The sequence below is a fragment of the Scardinius erythrophthalmus genome, assembly GCF_964197995.2.
Source record: "Scardinius erythrophthalmus genome assembly, chromosome: 21".
Taxonomy (NCBI): Eukaryota; Metazoa; Chordata; class Actinopteri; order Cypriniformes; family Leuciscidae; genus Scardinius; species Scardinius erythrophthalmus.
This window is the reverse complement of record NC_138241.1, coordinates 3,873,057-3,897,909: the sequence shown is the minus strand read 5'-3', so window position 1 is coordinate 3,897,909 and position 24,853 is coordinate 3,873,057. Positions and strand designations below refer to the sequence as shown.

At 39.4% G+C, this 24,853-nt stretch overlaps 1 protein-coding gene across 6 annotated transcripts in view; it reads left to right on the top strand.

Moving 5' to 3' along the window:
- The window catches only part of dst (dystonin), a 204,039-nt gene that overhangs the window by 132,188 nt on the left and 46,998 nt on the right, over positions 1–24,853 (top strand). For all 6 annotated transcript variants that reach the window (XM_081350186.1, XM_081350187.1, XM_081350188.1 and 3 more), the window contains 13 exons: positions 1,224–1,541; positions 2,239–2,405; positions 3,635–3,791; positions 6,955–7,081; positions 7,202–7,258; positions 7,361–7,596; positions 8,784–8,913; positions 10,023–10,222; positions 12,675–13,170; positions 14,067–15,535; positions 23,603–23,764; positions 24,304–24,474; positions 24,594–24,760. In XM_081350186.1, coding sequence (XP_081206312.1) covers positions 1,224–1,541; positions 2,239–2,405; positions 3,635–3,791; positions 6,955–7,081; positions 7,202–7,258; positions 7,361–7,596; positions 8,784–8,913; positions 10,023–10,222; positions 12,675–13,170; positions 14,067–15,535; positions 23,603–23,764; positions 24,304–24,474; positions 24,594–24,760 — 3,857 coding nt within the window. The remainder of the gene's footprint in view (positions 1–1,223; positions 1,542–2,238; positions 2,406–3,634; positions 3,792–6,954; positions 7,082–7,201; positions 7,259–7,360; positions 7,597–8,783; positions 8,914–10,022; positions 10,223–12,674; positions 13,171–14,066; positions 15,536–23,602; positions 23,765–24,303; positions 24,475–24,593; positions 24,761–24,853) is intronic.

The window sequence follows — 24,853 nt, the reverse complement described above, 5'->3', positions numbered from 1 at the left end:
CTTCAAGAAGAAAACCCTGAACCCACATTCAGTATCTCTTCTGTCACATGCCTTACATATGTATCTAAATGTAAACATTATAATAGCTTGATACAACTTCTGATCTATATATTTAATTGGGCTCAACTGATGAATTTTGATGAAACTGATGACATTCTCAGATGCCACTGTTTTGGCTCTGTTTTTGAAGACCATGTTAGCAATAGCAACTTTATTTATATAGCACAATTATCACAACACAAGTTGACCAATGTGCTTTACAATGTCACACAGAACACAAAAACAGAAAAGAGCATCACATAGGCAACACATAATAAAATTGTCACCGATTAAAAGCTATTGAAAACAGATCTGTTGTCCTTTAAAATCCTGTACAGTAGCAGCGTCTCTAATATGTTTAGGCAAACTATTCCAACGTTTTTCTTTTTCTTTTATAAAGCACTTCTGGTAACTAGATGGAAATGTATAACCATTCATATATATATATAAATCTGCCGATCTCTTATGGGAAAAAAATATATATATAACATATTTCATGACTCTAGATGGCCTTATAGCTCTGTATGGAGCAAACAAACTGTACCCTGGGTCCTAAAGTCAGTTTTTCTTAATTTTTTTTTTTCTGTGTGTGTTCAGGTATATATTTAGATATTATAAAATCGGTTTTTGGTGAAGTTTTAGCATTTTTAGTTTTAATTTAGAGCATTTTTAAGGTATGTATTTACACTGAAGTGTCAGATTTTGTAATAATTCAAGTTTGTAAGGTGGACAGCAGGGGAAAAAACAAACAAACAAACAAACAATCAAAACCTTGAAAAACATTTATTTGAAAATGTTGATTTTAATTCAGAATAAATAAATCAATAAATAATTCCCCCTTTCCCCCCATTTCCCATTCATTCGTATGGGGGTTCAAACTGACCCGCGAGGGAAGGATTTGTTACTATTTTTATGACAACCACATAAACTCCTCAAATCCTGTTTTTTCAAGTGCAACAAAAGTCTTAAGGTCTTGAACCACTACGATGAACACTCGATTTTAAGAAAATTCAAAGAAAATGATTTTCGGGTTCAAATGACCAGGGGAGAGTTAATCTTAACTTAGTAAACACAATAATGGAATGACCACATTAAATAGCTTGATAAAATATCTGATCTTACCTTAATATTCATATTTAATCGAGCTCAACGGATGAATGTTGATAAGCGTGTGTTTATTTCAGGCGGTGGAGCAGGACATGTCCATCAGGCAGAGCAGCATCTCGGCCATGAAGCTGAAGGTGCAGGAGTTTGTGGAGAACGCTGACCCGACAGCTGCTGTCCTGCTCCAGCGTCAGATGGAGAGCCTGTCCCAGCGCTTCACCGACGCCTCGGAGCGCCACAAGCTGAAGCTTTCTCAGATGGAGGAGCTCAGAGACCAGGTGGAGCGCTTCGAGAAGACCTCTGAGAAGCTGCAGCAGTTTGTGCTGAAGAGCTCCCAGGCTCTGAGCGAGAGCGACGGACCCGGAAAGAGCGTCGCTGAACTCTCACAGCTCGTACAGGTACGCTGAAACACCGCTTTACATCAGAGTTTAAGCCTTTGCCTCATTTATATTAGCTAGATGCTGTACTTCTATATAAAGGTAACACTTTACAGTAAGTTCCCAGTATGTAACATTAGTTGATGCATTAACAAACATGAGCTAACAATGAGCAATATGTGTTACAGTAGTTATGATAACACTTTACAATAAGGTTCATTAGTTAACATTAGTTATGAACTAACCATGAGCAATACATTTGTTACTGTATTTGTTAATCTTTGTTAACATTAGTTAATAGAAATACAGTAATTCATTGTTTGTTCATGTTAGTTCACATTGCAATAACTAATGTTAACAAGATTTTAATAATGTATTAATAAATGTTGAAATTAACATTAACAAAGATTAATAAATGCTGTATAAGTGCAGTTCATTATTAATTCGTGTTCACTAATGAACCTTATTGTAAAGTGTTACCGAAGTTATTATTCTTTGTTAACATTAGATTCTCTCTTAAAGATATTGACGGCTCATTTTGCACTCACTTTACGAGTTTTTGTTCAATGAAATGATATAAATCATGGTTTACGGCTGTGAAGTAATTAAAGGATGTGGATTATTTTTTAGAAAATGGTTTGAAGGCGAGGCAGCTCTCAGAGACACCCTGTTGATGTCCTATAATCTGTTTAGGTTCTCATAAAGTCTTTATTTGTAGGACACAAATGCAGAGTTGTGTGAGCATGCAGGGGACGTGGAAACCCTGCGGAAACTGTCTGAGGAACTCGGCAGGTTTGGTCCTGAAGGAAGCTCAGCGCTTCTCCAGAGCAAGATGCAGAACATCTCCGACAACTTCAATGCTTTTAAAGAGACACTTATGGAGAAGTAAGTGATTAAGGCAGGCACTAAGCTTAAAAAGAAAAAAAAGCTTTCTACAGAAATCTGCAGAATTCACCTCAAATAGGGTTGACAACTTCTGGAAAGGAAAATAAGGGACACTAAAAATACTTGTTCTGTTCCAAACAGTGTATGTCGTTCAGTGAAGTGTGTGTATACAAGGTTCTCTGACATCAACACATTTGGTTCATTCTGTGTCGGAATCAACCAAATTTCAGAAACTTCATTTAAACTTAATTTTTTAAATAAAGAAAAAAGCCAAAATATTAAGTGTGGTGGATATATATTTACTGAGTAATTCAATATAGAGGGGGTCAGAATGACAGTTTGCACCTGAGATTTGGACTTGAGAAAATGACTTTAGAACAACATCATCATTTTATTTCTACACCGAGATTGGTGGGTCTAATAGTAAAATCTTTAGACATTTTTGTTGCCTTATATGTCAAGCGTGACAGGTCAAAAATGGGAAAAAAACACTTCTTGTGTTTTTTGCCGAAGGTTTGCATGCCTGTAACTGAAATAACAAAATCATTTTAGATATTTTAGAACAAACTTTTCTTTTGGTTTCTCATTTTTAAGGCCCAATCTGGTTCATTTCCAGAGATATAGGGATCTCAGTGTGGCTCCATGAGTAAACTGGTACACATTTTCAATGGTCGCACATTTTCTGAAGAAAAAACAATGGTTAAACTATTCAGTGTTCAATGTTTTTGCAAGACGTCTCTTCTGCTCACCCAGACTGCATTTATTTGATAAAAAATGTAGAAAAAATTATGAAATATCATTGCAAATTAAAATGGCTGTTTTTCTATGTGAATATATAGTAAAGTGTAATTTATTCCTGTGATCCAAGCTGAATGTTCAGCATCATTACTCCAGTCTTCAGTGTCACATGATCCTTCAGAAATCATTTGAATATGACGATTTGATGATCAAGAAACATTTATGATTATTATCAGTGTAGAAAATGAACTCTTTTTTTTTCTTATGACCTTTACATTTTGAACAGTAATGTATCCCTGTTTTTAATTTCATTGTATAAAGTGAGGGATTTGATTAGGGTTTTGATTAGCTAGGACTGTTATACAAACCATGTGCTGTAATAAAACAGTATTACAACACATGTAATATTAGTTGTGCTTTTTCCCAGATGTCAGACTGTTTAATAACGCTGTGTATGCATATGTGTGTGTGTGTGTGTGTGTGTGTGTTAGGAAGCAGGAGGTTGTGTCCTGCCAGAAGCAGCTGCAGGAGTTCACAGCAGACGCAGGGGTGTTGATGAAGTGGCTGGAGGACACCCGAGAGCGAGTGCCAGTGTTTCAGCCCGACTGCAGTGAACAGGGCCTGGGGAAAGACCTGCACAAGATCACTGTGAGTGATAGGGTTGGGTATCGTTTGATTTTTTTCGATACCGGTGCCAAATCGATATTTTTAAAACGGTACCGGTGCCTAAATGGTGCCTGTACCGATACAAAAAAAAAAAAAAAAAAAAAAAGAGAGCCTCAAAACGAAGGTGAATGACATTAAGGCGAGACACGGCAGGCAAAAACATTGTTTTTTTTTTACTGGTCAATTTTGAGATTTTGGGATATTTGTCTTCAATAACATGTCTTCTTTCAGACTGTGGTGAAAAAAAGTCTGAAATACACATTTTAGTTCTTTATTTTGTTACACTTTGTCTGTTTGTGTCTGTAGATTTCGCGTAAATTCAACAAAAGTTGTCGTTGTAAATCATCCCGCCGATCCGCGATCTCTGTCTGCTCTCTGTCATCACAGGCACGGCTGGAAAGCTCTCTCTTCACTGTACAATGCTGTCGGATCCAAATATGGTCATTTCCTTTTTATCAGCAACCAATCGCGAAAGTAAAAGGGCTGAATGCGCAATCTCATTGGCTGATGATAAATCTTTAAAGCCCGTTTTCTCAAAATGACCTTTCTCTCATACTCCAAGTCTGAAATCTCCACTTCAGTAGCACCTATATACACCAAACTTTCCGGTCTTGTACCTAGTTATATTATGAAGACATTTACAGAGGGATTTGTAAATATATTATTCCTAGCCTGATTTATATAACATTTTATTCCAAAAAACATGGCGAAAATCATTTTTTTAAGGCTATTGACAGTATATTCTGATTTACAGGATAACAGAAGTAGATATGCATAAATCCCTCTGTAATTTTTTTCCCATCTAATATGTGAACACAATGAAAAAATATTTTTTAACCTGGCTTTATCCAATACTCAGATTTCATTTTTTTAAATATATGCAAAATAGCGCATATTTAATTAGAAATGGCCTAATTTGCATATTTAAACATTAAATTACAGAAAACTTGTAATACATTTTTTTCTCATCTTAATGTAGGTAATCAACTGGGAAAGTTTCATGGTGATATCTGCTAGTTAAAAATTTTACCATATTCACCTGTAGTGTCTCGCCTTAAAGAATTAAAAAAATTAATATATAAAAGATTTTGAGTAAATATATAAATATAAGTAATCTAAATACAAAACAGAACAAATTTACATAACAAATTCACAATAAAACCTAAGCCACCTAACCCAAAATACAATAATTTAACACTACAGTACTAATAACAGCAAAGTAGTCTATTCTTGGTATGCTACAAACCAGCTTTAAATTTCAGCAATTCTTTTCACATTTTTCACAGAAAACACGACGCAGAACAAATAAGGAACTGTGACCGCTGCGCGCGTCTGTCTCTCTGGCTCAGCGCCAGCCAACGCGGATTTGAATTTAGAAGTTGATGATCACGCGATCTGAACATTAAGCACACCGGTGTGAACGATCGTAAGCGTCAAAGGGTTAACTAGCAATCACATGCGATGATGATGTTTCTTACGTCCGTTTCGGAGAACCAGAGGGCAGATATTTCAACCGACAGCTGAGGCATTTAAGTGGCACCGGAACGAGGCACCGGAATCTGTGTTTTGATTCGGTCCGGTTATATACCGGTTACTTAGGGACCGGTTCCATATCGGTGCCAGGTTTCGGTACCCAACCCTAGTGAGTGATGCCTGGACCTCGCCACAACCATGCTGGATCTCACGGAGAATGATTCTTCTGAACTACTCAGAATCTATTCTAATCAATGTTTGTTGAAGCATTTATATCATAATTACACTTTATTTTAAAATGGTGCACTTTAGACATTCTACTAACTACAAGTAACGTTGCACCTACATGTCAACTAAATCTCATTAGAGTATCAGTAGACTGTTCGGGTTAGTAGAATAAGTTGAAATGTATTTGCCAAGTTACTTACGGTCAGTAGAATATCTGTTGAGGAGCATCACAATAAAGTCAAGTCATCTTTATTTATATTTTACAGTGATCAACAGGAATATTATGATTCAGTGATGCAAACAGAATTCAGAATTCAAGACAAACAGTTAAACAGTTATTGTTTAGTTAGTTGAAATCAGCTGTTGATTCATTTCGTTTCAATAACTGTGTAAAGTTCATCAATTATGATATGAGTTCAATGCAGCTGTAAAGCATCTCTGCAGAAAACAGTGATGTCATCGTCTCGCTCAGTTCAGTTCATCCAATAGAGTCAGTGCAGGCAAATCAGTAATAGTGCAGAGAATTAAGTTATAGATATTAAAGTGTTGGCAGATATTAAGCAGAGAGTCTACTAATACTCGAATGACTGCTAGTTGACATGTTAGTTGTTACTTATAGTTAATAGAATGTGTAGAAAGTGGACTATTGAAATAAAGTGTTACCAAAAGGTCTAATGAGTTTTGGTGTAGTTTGAGCTGGTGGGATTTTTTGATATTGTGTTTGATAGTAATGGTTTGAGATTGTAATGACAATTTTTTTTTTTTTTTTTTTTCATTTTTGGGGAGGTTGTGTAATCGGTGAAGTTGCTAAAACATTATTTTGAAGTCAATTTATTTATTTTTTATTACATTTTTATTGTCTCTAAATTACTATTTTCAAATAATTAAGGGTTTTATAATGACAGAGTAAACATACTATCAAATCATAATGAAATGAATCCTAAAATTAATTACATTTCTTATGTTCAAACCTTCATTCATTTCCATACATAACCATACATAACCAATGTATTTTTTTTTTCAATTGTTTTGTAAAATGGTAGTAACAACAGTATTTGGTATTATAAAAAATGGAAAAATAGAAGTTTAAGCCCCAAATAGACACATCTAAGCAAATATTCTGTCACACTGATCAACAGTGACAAGTAATTAAAAACTAAAATGAACCACCCTTTTTTTCCCCCATTAAAATCCTCCTTCAGGACTGACACGTCTCTCTGAAGAATCACCCATATAAGGAGGATAAACAGCGGATCGTGTTTTTGTGTTTTAAAGTGTTTATTCCAGTGATTTAACCCTCGTTACTCTAGTCACATCCAGCATTGCTCAGCATTCAAGAATGTGTGTGTCATGTTCCAAAAGGTCAACGGAGAATAATGAAAATGTCAAAATGTCTCCTAACTCCACATAGATTTTAAAAATGTTCAAACGACTGTTTCTGCAGGGCTTGTTGGATGAATGGACCTCCAAAGCTCCTGCAGTCCAGGATATAAATAGCAGAGGATCTGCTCTATGTAGCATAATCAGTGTTTTGACATCACCGGCCAAAGCCAAGATACATCACAACTCGGGTATTGCCAAGGAGTATTTTAAGATTTTACAAAAACATTTATCGCATGTCTCAGTTCAGCATGATCACTCATCTGGAGTCAACTCATATATATATTTATGTATAATCTATTTTTCTTTAGGATCCGCTGTCAGTAATGGTTCTGGTCCAGGAAGCCATGCCTATCTAACAAACCAAGGTGAAAGTTCATACTAGTGATGCATCAGTTTTTGCTGGTTTTAATTTATGCTGCGACCAATAACTATTATGATGGCCAATGTATATCTGTGCTTGCCTTTAGAGTTGATGCTGGTGCAGCAGAAGATGTCCTGCATTAACAGCAGTTATGAGCATCTGGGGGAGCTTCTGAAGGCCAGGTCATCTGAGCTCAGCGCTGTGTTGAAGAAAGTCCAAGCGGTCCATGAACAGGCCGAGTCTTTACGTCAGTGGATGGAAGACACGAAGAAGACGGCATCATCGTGGAGTGACCATCCGTCTGGGAAAGACAACGTAAAATCACAGATAGAGCAACAGAAGGTGAATGAAAACCGTTAATGTGCATTATGTCTAATGACTTATTAGCATTATTTGTCATTTTTGCATCTGAACCACTTGAAGTTCTGAAAACTGAAGACTTGAAGTACCCCCTCAGATTTTAAGTTAATATTTCAGTAATTCAACACGTTCATTCACATATATTCATGGTTCTCTGGTTGGTTAATGGTCACATGACAAGTAAACAGATCAAATATTTAATATTAATAGTTAATTCATAATTTTAGATGTATCTACAGGGTGGGCCATTTATATGGATACACCGTAATAACATGGGAATGGTTGGTGATATTAAAGTCCTGTTTGTGGCACATTAGTATATGTCATGGTCACTCATCTTGAGGAGTTTGCCCCCTCACATATACTAATGTGCCACAAACAGAACTTTAATATCACCAACCATTCCCATGTTATTACGGTGTATCCATATAAATGGCCCACCCTGTATATACAGTATAGTATAGTATTTTTAAATTATGTATATATATATATATATATATATATATGGAATACTGGTGAAATGCTTCTATGCACAGAAATGTTGATAATTATGCAAATGTATACATTAAGTGAAGAGATGGAGTTGATGAGAAGCAGCGTTTACTGTGAACCGAGTCGATCTGAGACGATGAAGACACACTGCCACTCTGAAACGCAGCGCAACAGACTATATACTTATTTAATTAAATCACAGCCTTTGATTTGATAATAGCGGTAATGTATATCGCAAGTTGAGTTTTATTTTGATTAATTGTGCAGTCACATCTATTTATTTAAATTTTGCATCCAATTTAATTATTAGCTTTTTATCAACTGACGAACCCCTGCACTTCTCTCACGAACCCCCAGGGGATTTGGGAAACGCTGCTTTAGATGGCTATTGTACTAAGTGGTTGCTAAGCTGTTGCTAGGCAGTTGATAGACCAATGGATATGCCAAGTTTGATGAAGTTGTTTGAGGAGTTACAGTAAGAAGTTTTTGCCACATTTCAGTCCATTCCGTGTAATTTTGCAGATTTTCCTCAACAACCAGTGCAGAAATTCTGAAAAAAGTGCAAGAACTTTGTGTCATGCTATACATTGTACATGAAAACCTTGACAATTTCCCACTGTAAGAACATTCTTTAACCTGTAAGCACTGAAAAGCTGATTATATTGTCTGTCTTGCAGGTCTTTGAGGAGAATATGAAACAAAAACAAGCGCAGCTCCAGCAGCTCAGGGAGAATTTGCTCAGTTTAATCGAGGAGAACCCGGATTCACCCGAGGCAGAAAAGTGGAAGCACATGCTGGCACAGATCGGTATGCGTCCATCACTTCCAAACGCATGAATCTGCTTTAATCTGCGGTGTGGATTGCCAGGTGCAGCGTCACACACGTATCTCCCTCGCTCACTGCGAACCAGGGCAGAAATAAAAGGGCAATTTTTATAATTACCTTATTTAATGTATGTATACACTGTCTTTTATGTTAAATACTTAAAATGAATTCAACCGATCAGAATAATGACATACCATGGTGGCTTGGCTGTTACCAATAACATTTGATATTTTTACACTGCAGAAGCTGCATCTGACATGGCATTTATGTTTATTTACACAACTGTTTAATGCTGCTTGAATGTGATGTTACTGTACGTATTAATGTCATTTTAAATGTATCAAGCATATCATTTATATCTGAAAATGTCAAAAACAAAGTTTAACGGATTAGTTCACCTCAAAATGAAAATTTCCTGATAATTTACTCAAACTGGAAATGAACTGTATACAGAAAGGAAGCAAAGTTCCCATCACTGAAGTGGTCAATGACTTCATTTCAATGCAAGCTCACTTCTGCAATCTCACAAAACTCCTGTTATAATCAGTGAAGCTGACTACACTGCACAATGAATCTCTTATTTACATTGCACACACTTTATTTTTTATTTTGAAAGCATTAGTGAGAGGGCAGAACTCAGGGAAAAAGCGTTTCAGCTGATTTCTGGTGGCTATTTTAAACGCCTCTGATTGGCCATTACATTCATGCGCTCCACAGACGTGTCTGGGATTGTCTGTAATGCTCAACGCTACAGGAAATCTTTGATGCATCATGACCAGATCTAAATGTAATGCTGTAATCGGTACTTATCGTTCATTTTTACATTTAATTTTAAGCACCACAGTCATAATATATTTAATTTAATTGAATTTAATTGTGCAGGGGCATTTTTGCCCCTTTATCTTGAATTTAGCGAGCATTTTTGTTCATCTTGATGGCATTTTTATCCCAAGCTCCTTTTAATTTCTGACCTTGCTGTGAACTGAGGTGAAGCTCCTGTGAAAGCTCAAGCTGATAGTGAAGGAGTTCGGCCTCCTCCACACACTCTGAATCAACGTGATAAAGTGATGTGTGTTCTGCTCCACACACAGATGCGGGATGGGAGGAGGTCAGGGGAAGCATGGAGATTCGGAAACAGCACCTGGAGGAGTCGTCCCGAATGCTGGAGCTCTTCCAGACGACCCAACCACAACTCTCACAGTGGCTGCAGGAGAAGGAGTTGATGATGGGCGTCCTGGGGTCTTTGTCTATGGATCCCAACATGCTTAACACACAAAAGCAGCAAGTCCAGGTACTGGCAGTCAGAACTGTAATTCATGTGAAAGAAATATTAAAGGTTATATGAAGTTAAACAAATAGATATTACCAAAGTCTTTTTTAAAGATATGAGTAGGTTTGAGCTTTCTACCGCAAAAAGCTAAGAATTCGGGATCACAAGCTCTCTAAACGAAGCGGGTTTCTGAGTTTGTGCTTCAGGTGTGTGTCATAAAGTGTCTATCGTTAAAGCTCAGGCTAACTATCACAATATATATCGTCATACCGCCCAACCTTAATTCACCCTAAAATACATTTCTGTCATCATTCACTCACCGTCATGATGTTCCTAATCCATGTGACTTAATTTTGTTGAACAGTAAAGGAGATGTTTTTAAGAATGTTCCTACTGCCCTTTTTTTCTCTATACAAAGACACAAAGCACCAAACGAGAAATCTAAATGACTCTCGCGTTAAATGTCAAGTTTTCTGAAACAATACCCAGCATGCAATAGCCGTCATATCACTGTCTCGGTTAACTATAGACCCGATATATAGTCCGGCTGAGTAACCCACTTCTAGCCAAAATAACCTTGAATTTAGTTACATGTCGTTTTTGCCAAAATAACTTGCGAGATATACGATATTCCATCATGTAAGCAAAGTAAACAGTGATTCCAAGGTGTTTGGTTTCATTTCTTTGGCATGTTATCTAGTAGTTTATGACTAGTCTATTCTTGGACTATAGTTTAGACGTCTATTAAGTTTTCACTGACAGCCCAAATTTTGCCTCATTTCAGCCTAGACTTGTTTGAACGGCTATTAGACTTATTTTAAACGCAAAATTGCTTGCTGGGTAAGATGGCTTTGTGTGAAGAACACACCAACATTGAAGTCATTTAAGTTATCTCTGAAAGGCAGCATTAGCTCTTATTTGCACATCACACTTGATCAGTCACCGGAACAAAAGAATCAATGGCATTTGATGTGATGTTTAGTAATTAGTGATCAAAGTGATCTTTTCTCTTCAGAAGACTTGGAATATAATACACTGGTAATATGGAGATATGTGCTTTTTGTTGGTTTTGGAGCTCAACAGAGTTTTCATTGTATCGAAAAGAGCCGTATAAACATTCTGCCAAACACTTTGTGTTTCATGGTCAAACCAATTTGGAATGATGACAGAATAAAAAAATGTATGGTCAATTAAGTTACATAGATGAAGTGACACACTGTACTATTGCAGGGCTCCAGACTGCGACCAAATGGTCGCATTTTGCGACCAAAATTTGAGAGTGTGCGACTAAATTTTACATCCAGTCGCACATGTGCGACCAGTAAATTTCATCTCGTTCATAGTGGGCGACAACCGACGTCGCGTCTGCGATGCTTTGTTTACGACATCACGACAATTAATTTTTTAACGGTCCTCCATGAAGGGTTCCGAGTGAATGAGTGTGTGTGTGTGTGCGCGCGCGAGTGAATGAGTGTGTGTGTGTGTGTGTGTGTGTGTGTGTGTGTGCGCCCGCGCGCAAGTGAGTGAGTGAGTGAGCGAGCGAGCGAGAGAGAGAGAGTGAGAGAGTGTGTGCGTGCGTGTGTACATGTGCGAGTGAATATGTGTGTGAGACGGCTCGAGATGACTGGTCGTAAAGCAATGTGTAGTCTGACAATGTTTCTTGTCCAGGACATGACAAGATTTTTAGGAGTCGAGACTCGAAATCGTGTAATCTGATACATTGACTATAGTAACAGACAAAAAAATTGCGTATTCTGAACCAGACATAACTATAACTATGGTATACTGTGGTTATGAAAGTAGCCTACACATCTTTTTACAGCACTTCAAAACTATATCCTATTAAAATATATATTTTTTTTTTATGTGTCGACCAAAACATTTTTGTTCATCCTTTAAAGATTGTCTCTATTTATAAAACTGAAAGTTTCAAGAAGTAGGAAAACTCACACTTTTTAAAAAAAAAGAAGACTAAATTACCATTGTAAACAGCTGCTGAGGGTGCTTATTGGCTATTTTCACTCCCTAATATCTATTTTGTCACTCATTTTGCTTTTGAAATAATATTAAGACATTATGAAGGATAATAATTAAATTTAACTTTATCTATACACCTCAAATTTAGCTCAGTGCTTTGTCATCCCACAGTGCTACCAAATACTTTCTGTAGAACTTAGAGCCGCGGCCCTCAGATGTTAGTCTGGAGCCCTGTGATCTTAAAATAAAACTGCACCATAATTTCTGTACGCTTAATCTATTTATTATCAAAGCATTTGTCTGTAATAGTTATTTAGGGGGAAAATGTGAAGGTGTGCCCCTAAATTTTCTGCTTGCGCTCCTAAAATTTTAAGTCAGGGGCTACAGCGCTCCTAATAAAAAAAGTTAGTCTGGAGCCCTGTATTTCTAATGCCACTGAAGAAGGCTTATCCTTTAATGCCTATTTCTTAATGTCATATGTCATTCCTTTGATTAGATTCTGCTCAAGGAGTTTGACAGCCGCAAGCCTCAGTATGAGAAGTTAACCGAGGCCGCCGCATCGATCGCTAGTGCATCAGAGAAGCAGGATCCTTCTGTAGAGCAGGTTAAGGAACAGCTGGCGTCTATTTCCCAGAAGTGGCAGGCCTTGACGGGTCAGCTGTCTCAAAGACATGCCCTCATTGAGCAGGCTGTCGGTAAGACCGCTCAATTCCAGGAGATTTTGCAAAGCCTCAACAAAAGTGCCACCTGCCTGGAGACTGAACTAAATAACCAGCAGGCTCTCAGCACCCAACCTGATGAAGTCAAGAAACAGATTGAAGCCACCAATGCAATCCTGGCTCAACTACGAGAGGAGAAGAAGAGGCTGAAAGAGGCAGAAAACATTTGCTCTGAGCTCTCTGCCATGGTGACTGAGGAATATCTCAGAGCAGACTTGACAAAACAGCTTGAGGCCGTCACCAAACCATTCAGACAACTTGAGGACAAAGCAGGTATTGCAGTTAACTTCAACTACTACTTCCTTCTGCAACATCACAATTGCACACACGTAACCATGCCTGATTTCCTTACAATTTGAATTTGAACACTTTACTATGTTTAAATCAATTCCGCTGATACCCCCCCCCCCCCCAAAATCAATGCAGAAAATGCAAAAAGTCTGCAGATTCCATCTGTTCCATCTTTAAAACATGTAAAGAGGGAGAGAGCAAACAATGTGTAAACTGTTACACCACATCAAGTGACGGCAATGCTTTATTTTTATTTCTGTTGCATAGTGTTGGTCAGTGTTGACAACTTAGCGACTTAGCCAGAGCGTAAAACTAACTTTTTGCCACTCCTGCCAATGTCCGGTGATTTAAGAAATTGTTCTGGCCATAAACATTTTTACTGGCCATGAAACTTATCCTGCAAAAACAGGCAGTTATGACACCAAAATTTGAGATACTAGTGAAAATGAACAATTCTCTATTCCATATCTGGTTTCAGAGACTCCCTGGTATAATTCAGCTGTAAATACAGTATGTCAGCACGGAGAGTAGGAGAGAAACAAACAAATGTAAAGGGCTGACACTAGGAAGAATGCAAATGCCATGATTATGCTAATTAGCATTGTTTTTTCGAGCAGTCTTTAGCAACTTCCCATTGAAAGTAGTTGGCAGCAGTGGTGTTGGGTAGCCCCACAAACTCCACATCTCTATAGCAAACATCAGCCATGTTCCAACTGACTGTGATTTTGTCACTTCACGCAGCATTTTTGCTTTCAGTCATGGTAGAAAAAGTGCTTGATGCCTGACACTTGTCGTGTTATGCTCTGCTCAGACACAATATTACATAATTGTGAGACTTCTTATCTAACACTCTTATTTTTCATCTTGTGTTTAACCAGGAAAGCGGATTGAGCAACTCAACTCGGCCTTTGCCAGCTCCCAGCAGTTCCATCAGACTTCTAAGGACTTCCAAGCCTGGCTGAATCAAACTCTCCAGGAGCAGTGCAAGACACAGCCCATCTCCGCTTATGCAGAGAGGTTAAAACAGAGTCTCAAGGAGAACAGTGCTGTTCAGAAGGCCATTAGTGACCATGAGGGACCTTATAACACCATCATGAAAGAGGGTGAAACTCTCCTTCAGAGAACAGAGGGGGCCGAAAAGGTGGCCCTTCAGGGACAGCTCTCTGCTCTAAAGTCCAGCTGGGATGATGTGAAGAAAAGCAATGCTGATCAAGCAGAAAAGCTTCAAGGGGCCATGCAGAGGGCTTTGAAATACAAGGAACATTCAGAGCAACTGAGCTCTTGGTTGCAAGAGTTTGAAGACAGGGAGAAGAATGTAAAGCTCAGCGTGAACTCAGTGGAGATCGAGGGCTCCCTCTTGCAGTTGAAGGCCATCCAGAAGGATGTTGACAAGCATAGAGGGCAAGTTGTGATAACGAACACAGCTGCAGACAGCCTCCTGGAGGTCGTCACTTCAGATGGCGATATGGTTAGGGAGGAGAAGGCAACCATTGGTAAAAGACTGGATAAGCTGACAGAAGATTTAATGCTCAAAAGAGAAACATTAGAAAATATCTCACAGAAACTGAAAGAGTTCAACGACTTACAGAAAGAAGCCAAAGGCCAACTGGAGGGTGCCAGGAAACAGCTCGATTCGCACTCTTCCTTGGGTGTCCAGGCCTACAGCAACAAGAACCTGACCAACATGAAGGCTCAGCAGAACAGCTTAGAGGGTGTCCACAACCAGATTGAGAATCTCAAAAGTCTTGCACAAAGTCTTGTTGTAGATGCCTCTGAGGTTGAAGGTGTGACAGACCTTCTTCTTCAGGCAGATAGCTTGGAAAAAGACCACATGTCAATTACCAAAAAGGTAGAGGATGCTTGCTCCACCCTGGAGAACAAGCTCCAGGGCATTGGACAATTCCAGAACAGCATCCGCGAAATGTTTGCAAACTTTGCAGACCTGGATGACGAGTTGGATGGTATGGCTTCAGTTGGCAGGGATCTTGACACCTTACGGGATCAGCAAAGCACTATCAAAGACTTTGTTGCTAAACTTCAGGATCTGATGACCAACACTGCCAATGGCAGAGACAGTTGCAAGAAGATGATGGAGTCAGAGGCCTCACCAGATCTCCTGGGTCTAAAGAGAGACTTGGAAGCCCTGGGCAAGCAATGTGGAAAGCTGATGGACAGAGCCACCGCTAGAAGAGAACAGGTCGAGGAGACCCTCAGTCATCTGGAGGAGTTCTGCAGCAAGGTGCAAGAGTTTACCCACAAACTAAGCAGTGCCGAGAAGCAAGAGGAGTCCCAAGGGTCTGTTGGATTGGAAACAGAAGTCATTAACCAACAACTGGAGTCCTTCAAGGTAAAATTAAGATTCATTACCTTGTCTCATCTTGTTCTGTTCCCCTTCTATAGCAGTGCACTGCAATTTTAAACAATTGATATACTGCAATGTCTTACACATTAAAGATCATGAGGTAAATGTGAGCTTTGCATGTTATAATGAACAAGAAGATCTATATCCACAGTGGACCCGAAAAGTATTTGAACAGGTGAAGTGTGTCATTCATGCACCACTAGTGGCACGAAAAAGAGTTTGACTGTCTTCAAACAAGTTTCAGTCGGTACCAGTTTTATTATGTTGTTCCCAGTTAGGCCGCTCAATCAAACAGACTGCAATTCCTTTTGGTGCCAGTAGTAGCACAGAAATTACACTTCACCTTTATGTCACACTTAAAGGGTTTGTTCACACAAAAATTATCCCATAATTTACTCACCCTCAAGCCATCCTAGGTGTGTAAGACTTTCTTCTTTCAGCCAAACACAATCGTAGTTATATTAAAAAAGATCCTGGCTCTTCCAAACTTTATAATGGGAGTGAATGGTACCTTAGATTTTGAAGCCCCAAAATGCACATCCATCCATCATAAAAGTAATCCTTGCGGCTCCAGGGGTTAATAAAGGCCTTCAGAAGCGAAGCCATGCGTTTTTGTAAGAAAAATATCCATATTTATAACTTTGTAAACTGTAATCACTGGCTTCCAGTAACGGTCATACATGAGTCTAGTTCCGGCGGAAGAGTGACCTCTGACCCGATGCATGACGTATTGACGAACCACGGAAGCGCAGAGGATAGAGCCAAACAAAACACTGGTCACGAATTAGAAGTCTAAAACAATAATTTTTAAATAGAAAGTGAGAGTGGGAGGAGCTTGAGTTTGTTTGAACCGCGAGAGGCGTCTACTCTCACCTAAACTTATGCTACTCCTACATCCCACGTCATGCGTCGGGTCAGAGGTCACTCTTCCACCAGAACTCGACTCGCATACGGCCATTACTGGAAGCCAGTAATTATAGTTTAATTACTAGTTTAATTACTTCAGAAGGCCTTTATCAACTCCCAGAAGCCGTATGGATTACTTTTATGATGGATGGATGCACTTTTTTGGGCTTCAAAAAAAAAAAAATGTACCATTATGAAGCTTGGAAGAGATTTTATTTTAATATAACTCTGATTGTGTTCTTCTGAAAGAAGAAAGTCACATACAGCTAGGATGGCTTGAGGATGAGTAAATTATGGGATAATTTTTATTTTTGGATGAACTCAAACAAATGCCACAGGTAACCCACACAATTTTTTTTTTTTTATAAACAATACTGTGTTCATTTTAGGGGCAAATGTTTAATTAAGTATCTGCAGAGTTTTACATGAGGATTTTTGCTTCCTCAGTTATGTTGCATAGTTTTGGTCTGTTAGCCATGTGTTAGATCGTTCTCTAGATAGTTCAGTGAGTCTGTGAGCATCTGGTGCTAACAAAAGACCGTCAGCTGATGGGGCATTGTTGCGAAGGTGCAGCGGGCCAGCTGGGGGCCAGTGGGGGGCCAGTGGGGTGCACGTATCGTACTGGCCCAGTGAAAGCTAGTGGGCTCAGACTTCTGCTCCTTGACCTGTTAGCGAGTGCTAGGGCAGGCTTCTCCATTCACTGCAAACAATAGATGTTTTTAGCTGACTTGTTTTTAGCTACTAGCTAATTCATTTTTTTCTGCATTTTAACCTGCTATAGTTAAGGATTCTGTTTGTAAAACATTGATTATTCTTATATTTAAAAAATCAGCTCAGCCTTTTGTTGTTATAGCATGTGGTTGCTTTTAATACATATTTATGAAATTGTTTCAAAGCATTAAAGGATGTTTCAGTAAAATATAACTTTATTGTCAGTGTTACATTTCCAGAAAATAATTTGTTTTTATTAAAAGAGAAAAGACAAACCCTGTTGACAGTTACATGCTCACAGCAGAAGTATGTAATGCACAACCATTTCTCTTTGTATGTTTGTACAGCGATTTTTGTTCATTTTTTACAAACTGAGGGGTGAGTCGAAAATGTTTTCTGTCCCACAGATGCAGTCGAAAAAGCTTAACTTGTACTTAACCAGGGAATATTTTTAGAGAAGTTGACTTCATCTCTCAAAAATTACATATTTGTTTTGGCCTGTCAGTTTAGATTCCTGGATGTTTTTTGACTCCATATTTCAAGTGGTACATTATTTGGAAAAGTATGCGGCTGCAGGAATTTTTGGATTGTTCAGATCCTTAAAAAAAAAGCCTTCTTTCTATTCTTTTGTTATGGCAACAGAGTGTGTTTTTTAAATAATAAACAAAAGATGTAGATTTCTCAGGTTTTGTTACAATTTAATTACTCCTAGGAGAAATCATAGGAAATATTAGGATGGAAAATTTTGTAATATTATCACAACACTGATAGAAAACCTGCTGAACAAAACCATGTGATTTAAAATATCAGTCCTAGATAAAACCATTGTCAAGAATTAAAGTGGGATAAAACATTGTCCATAAAGCCTTTAAATGCTTGAAGCTGAAAGAAGCTTAACCTATATTTGTATGTGCATATGAATCAAGCATGGATATCCATGCGCTGTGCTGAAGCATCAGCTGCCGCTGTTCAGCCATCGTTTGGCCCCTTGTTGTTCGGGCTCCCCCATTCTTTTTGTTCTTTTCAATCTCTGGATGGATGATCACTGCTACATCAGCTGCTGCCGGAAAATCTGCTTTGTTCTCACTGATACGGCCATTAAACGCGGGGAAATTACCCAGATCACAATGCACGAAGAGAAAATCTGCTTTGTCATTTAAAAATATAAGAATATGCATGTGTTGCTTGTTTATCCTTATCATTTCAATTCACTGGATTCATTTGTGACTAAACCCAATATGTAGGGAGCCGAGCCATGTGTAAAGGACCAGAATATTATAGAGACCTTGAGGTGGGTTCATTTGACTAAAGCCAGCAAGAATCAACCCACAACTTGACAACAACTACCCAGAACACCTTAGCAAACACATAGCAATGCATGACATTGTGGCGGTGAGTTTTACAGGAGTTTTTTGGAAATTAAGGAATTGTTTGTCTTCTTTTCCACTACTCAGACATGACAGTAATGTCTCATGCAAACCTGTGGGAATTTCTGACTCTTGAATCATGGCTATTCGTAATTCCATAGGTGACGATTGGAAAAGGGTCTTTGTGAACCCCCAGTGTTGTCTGAATCATCAGCCTGACTCACTGTACAGACGCCCAACAGGGAACCTGAAACCCTGCACCAGCACAGCACTAGAACGTATGCACATTGTTGCATTATGATGAAGTTGTTATTTCACTGTGATCATGTTGCATGGGATGGTAACAAAGAGGGAGAGAGATAACGTTTTTGCCCAACGGATCTCAGCTCTTGAATGCTGGAGGAATTTATACTGTGAGATTTATTTTCTCAACCAAACCTTTGTTCTCGTCTAAATAATAGTTCTGCGTTTCAGTGCCTGTGGGTATTGTTCGTGTGAATGGTGAGAGATTCTGTTGACAGAGTTTTTTGGTTTTTTTTCAAATGGGGAAACATCCCTGCCCTGTTTCTGTGGACAGACAGACAGACATTGTTTCCCATCATGTCTGGTTTTAAATGAATGGTTTAATGCTTGTAACATCAGGGCTTATAATTTGTTCATCCACATTTAAATGGCTCACTGCAAAGTTGCAAGCGGGCTCCATTTGTACATTTTTGCCACCTGCAAATGGATGGTCAAAACTCCAAGGGCCACAAACTTCTGTGTAAATTGTTTGTAAAATCATTCATACATGATTTGTCACATTTTACACCGAATTACACAGAAATTCTGCTCATGTTTCATAAATGAGGCCGTGAGATCAAACGGCTGTAAAGCACAGCAAATGGTCAAGTTCATCCAAATAAATGGCGTCATAGAAAGATAAATCCCTTTTATTTGCTTCTTGAGACGTCTATGTGGCGTCAACAGCAGTAAACACGTCTCGGAGACATTAGAGACTTGGACTATAAAAACAAATGTCTTTCTTAATTCACTGCCTGGATTATTTCAAAATATCCTTCCTTCAAATCCCAGACATCTCTTTAACCTCTTCACCTCTGCCAGTTTCACAGTTTCCTCTTTTCGCTTGTTCTGACTTCTAGATGCCTATGCGCTGTTCATTTCCCTCCGCACGCTTAGCAGGGAAAGTATGTCATTTACTTGGAATACGCTGCAACGTCATCATACACAGGCAACTCTCCTAGATAAGGGGTTTCACATATGATGACATCATGTAGTGCTAAGGTGGTGAGCGATGACTGAAAGGTAAACTTCCTTTTCCACTTTCAATGAAGTGATTTATTTATATATAGGCAGTTGACTCGTGGGCAGCGCTCCGACACATGGTGCGGTTGCACTTTGAGCGCCCCGAGTTCGTTGTCGTTCACGCCCAAACCCACCCCCCCTCCCACTTCGCGTCCTTTTCACTCTATGCAGTACTATCCGAATAAAGGTGAAAAAACACTTGTTCCCTATAAATCTGAGCATATACTCTCCCTACAATTTGGAATCTCCCTTGTGTAAAATGCACTGTGAAGATCACTACGGTAGGCACTATCAGGCGATTAGAACTTATCCAGAGATTATCTGGCTGACGTAACGTTGACAAGTACCAGAAACAAAGCTGCATTCTTTATTCAGTCTAGCCTTTAATCCTTTGCTTCTCCCACCTTGTCCACTTGCCATGAAAAAAGACCTGTCATGCACTTGGCAGAGGTTACGGTGTTTCATTACCCACGTCTAGTTCCTCCCTCAGCATTCCACTGTAATTATGAGACACTACAGGCTCTTCTGTGGCTCCAAAACACCCGGCAGAGACGAGAAGAGAAACAAGGGACGGAGAGGGCAAGAGAGCAGAGAGCATATCTATTTCTGCCTTGTGTGATGTCATCTGAAAGGGTGCCGACCGCTTTTGTAGCTTTGCTTTTTCTCTCTCTCTCTCTCTGCCCTACCCTGACAAGAGGAGGAGGGCTGCTGTCAGAGCAGAAGCACACTAAGAAGTTAAGTCAAATGGGACACGGAGACAGAAGGGGAGAATTAAAAGAGGGTCAAACGGCTACCAATCAGCATGAGCCGGCCACCGCACAAATGGAGCTGTGGCAGATGTTGGCTGAATAATGTGAAGGGGGCGGGGCTTTGAGTCCTGTGCCAGGAGGGTGTCTGTCATTGCCGGTTGGACCACAAGAGAGGCAGGAGCAGCTTTTTGTTTCTCCTGGAGCTTCTGGCTTTGTTTTCCCAGATTTGAGGATTTGTATCAGGATATGCCACCATTATGTATACGGGATACCTCTGTGTGGATAACTGTATGGGAGATCTCAGGAAACTCTAAAATTCCAGGCACTTTTTGGACTGCTTGACGTCTGCGATGGAGTTATAAAGAACTAAGGAAACAAGCAACAATGACAAGTTGTGACAATGGGGAGAAATGGAAACCGGCAGGATTGTCATTTTGGAAAAGGATGTTTAAGAGGAAGAAGTGATGTATTAGAGAAATACCAAAATTTTATTTTTTAAATATATATATATATATATATATATTTTCTTTTTCATTAACTTTATTTTCACCAATCTTTATAAAAATAATTTAAAGAAATTCATAGTATTTTTTTTGTGGTATTCTAATTTTTTTTTGTTGTTTTAAATTGTATATTCATAACAAAAGTCTATATTTTACTCTTACTGCTGTATTTATTTACCTTTTCATTGGGGGCAAAGTGTATGCCTAGTGACTTGCAAAAGTAAAGACTCCCTTTTGGCCAAGTCTCTTTCATGTCTGTTAGGGATTGTTGCACTGAAAACCTTTACCTCATTGTTATGCGTCATTTGTAAGTTATTGTCATAATGGGGAAACCTCTGAGTAGACCAGACTGTCTGCGGCAGAACCCTTCTTGTGTGGGCAAAGGAGAGGAGGAGGACCTCAACATCGATGACTGTTACGTTCCCCAGAGGTCCATATATGACACCGTGCGTCTGAACGAGCAGATCGACTCGGGCTCAAAGGGCAGCCTGGCCTCAAGGCACTTTGTTGGGACTTTGCCATATAGCCATCGCACACTGGACATAAACGCACTCTGTGGGAACGGCGTCTTGGCCTCCTCCAGTGCCTTTGAGCTCCGCAGCAGGGAGGCGGTGCGTTTGGATGAGCGGGTTGTGTTCGACGGCTTGAAGCTTAATGGGGATATTATCCGGGGTGCAGACACCATGCTGTGTAAACCCCGAGCAGTGGGAGAGAAAAGGGAGCCGCCTCAGCACCGGCGCTCCTGGCGGACCTTCGCTCCCGCAAACCTCAGTGAGTTCGGCAGCTCCAGCGGAATGCTATGCGATGATGGATCGGGCCAACGTGGATTGGGTCGAGTTGGAAGAGGACGCAGTATGACAAACTCTCTCACCTCAGAAGGCGACTCGGGCCTGTGCAGTCCCACTGTGGAAAGAGAACAACAAAACCCACGATCCCAGAGGAGAACCGGGCCTGGTACAAGAAGCCTTTCTTCTGCTGAGGGAGTGCACGTATCTGGGGACCTGAAGCCAGGGCATTCCCTCAGTTCCGGTCAGGAAGACTTCCCCTTTTCCCCAAAGAAAGACCGGTTACCAACTCCGCTGTACTACACAGATGCATCAACGCTTGGAAGCCAACAATGTAACAATACAATCAACTCAGACCTCAGTGTGGGTCAGAACGCTGTTTCTAATAGTGATTGTCCAGATATAAATGTCAGGACGCTGGCAGAGTCGAGCAGTAAAACACATATGTCCACAACATTTCCAGGATATGAGGAATTACCCACAGCTGAACTTCTTGAAGACACTTGTTCACAGGATGACTGTGAGCTTCTCAGTGTTGTGGTGACGGAACCAAAGAGTCTTTTACATTGCCTGCAGAATATAGAACAATATGCAACTAAGGATGAAAAGAGTTATGAATACGAGCAAAGAGCTACAGACTCGAAGATGGCAGATTTGGAGGATTTCTTGTTGTTAGTTGAAAGGGAGGCAGGTTTCACCAATGGAATAAAACACATGGAGGATGAAGACATAGAGAGTCTATTAACATCCATAGCTGAATGTTCGCAGATGGGCCTTGTGGCCTTGCCTTCCACCCAGGTACCCCAAAATAGCTGGTTAATGTTGATTGTTTGATTAACAATCAACATTATCAGATGTGGCCTTTATCAGATTAGGAGAAAGCTGAATTGGGTTTATTGTTATTTGCTTGTCAGTGACTCAGATGTTGTGATGGTGCACAGCTGGTTATAACTGAGTAGAAGCCTCTCACAACAACCAGTTGACTGGTGCTGGAGCACATAGTGCCCATTTTAGTGGCTAAAACATATCTAGTTACCCTGCTGAAAAGACCAGCGTAACTGGCCATTAGCTTATGTTTTGGATGCTGGTTCCAAAAATGTGATTGTAGTAGTTCATGTTCACATTCATGTATTCTCTTTTTGTTAAAATCTCCTAAGGAGTTTGAGAAGAAACATCAAAGATAAATTTGATTCTTAACATAGAACTGAGAATGTAGTGCTTAAGTGTAACTTAAAATATTGGACTTTTATTAATGATTGAAGATTTATTTAACTTCATAATATTCAAGCAATCATTAATGCAAGTCCAATCTTTGAAGTGTTTCAAGATTCATTGAACTTCATAATATTCAAGCAAACACTGAATAGCTTACAGTTTTTTCATTGGTTTTTAGTGTTCTGACAAGACCAGCGTAATTGGCCACTATCTTATGTTCTGGAGGCTGGTTCCTAAATTGGGATTGTAGTAGTAGTTTGTGTATGATATCCACATTCATGTAGTCTCTTTTGTTTCAATGTTTAAAACTCCTAAGGAGTTTTAGGAAAAACATAAAAAAAGATTATTAATGTTGAACCATAACAGAAAACTATATGAGGTGCCAAAAGTGTAACTTCAAAGATTGGAATTGCATTAATGATTGCTTGAATATTATGTTCAATCTGAAACACTAAATAGCTTACAGTTTCTTCATTGGTTTTTAGTGTTCTTCAATATTTATCACTTACAGGTTTTCCAGAAAGACGTCATTGAGTCGCTACAGAGTCAGTTGCATGAGTTGAACACTCTGGGCCATTCATTGATCCAGAACGCCGGCAAAGGCACCAGCACCAAAAGCCTTGATCATGATCTAGAAGAGGTCAACACCAGATGGAACACCCTCAACAAAAAAGTAAGACCCACTCTTCAGCTAGTTTCACAAAATGTTTACAATTCAATTGAAGAGGTGCTGTAATATCATGTATGAATTGTTCAATTTCTTTATCCACTGCACTCTGGATTGCTCATAATCTTTTGATAGCAATCATAATTTTTTGCCAGTGTTGGTGAGTAACTAAGGAGTACTGATGCCACTACCTTAGCTGTAACCTTCAGTACTTTGAGAATAGACCATTTCAAGGATGTAAACAAGAACAAATGCGCTGGAAAACTACTGCACATGTCTGATTAATAAATTTAATTTCCCACAGATATTTGAATGCACTCCACAACTAACCGGAAAATGTCCAACGAACAACGACATCACTTCCTTAAGCCAACAAATAGCCGTTGAAATGGTCTATAGTCGAGTGTAGCCTTTCCAGTATCCATGGTTTAGAGCAAGTAGCGATAGTGTTAGATGCTACACCAACAAATTTAGTCAGTTGTAGCATGCCAAGCTACAGTTTTAAGGTTGTTTCCTCAGCATTGCTGTATGTGTGATCTTCACAGGTTGCGGAGCGATCTGCACAGCTTCATGAAGCCCTGCTCGACTGTGGCAGGTTCCAGGATGCTCTGGAATCTCTTCTCAGCTGGCTCACGGACACAGAGGAGCTGGTGGCCAATCAGAAGCCTCCATCAGCAGAATTCAAAGTGGTCAAAGCACAGATACAAGAGCAGAAGGTATGATGTCAGAAATGCTTAGACCCCATCTCAATGAGAATCAGTTCGCTGATGTGAAATCTGTCTTTTGGTTTTACATATGCTGATATCAGTTTATTTTTCCTAATGGCTCTGTCTAGCTCCTGCAGAGACTGCTGGATGACCGAAGAGCGACAGTGGAGCTGATTAAGACGGAGGGACGGAAGATGACGGATTTAGCTGACACTGTTGATAAGGAGAAGATTGCGAGAGAGATTGAATGTCTGGGGCAAAGGTGGGATGCCCTACTTAAGAAAGCAGAGAACAGGTAAATCTATTAACACATCTTAAATTCTGGAAATAAAGTGCCCATAATTGGCAAGTCAAATAGGGATTGGCTAAAATAATGTTTTGTTTTGTA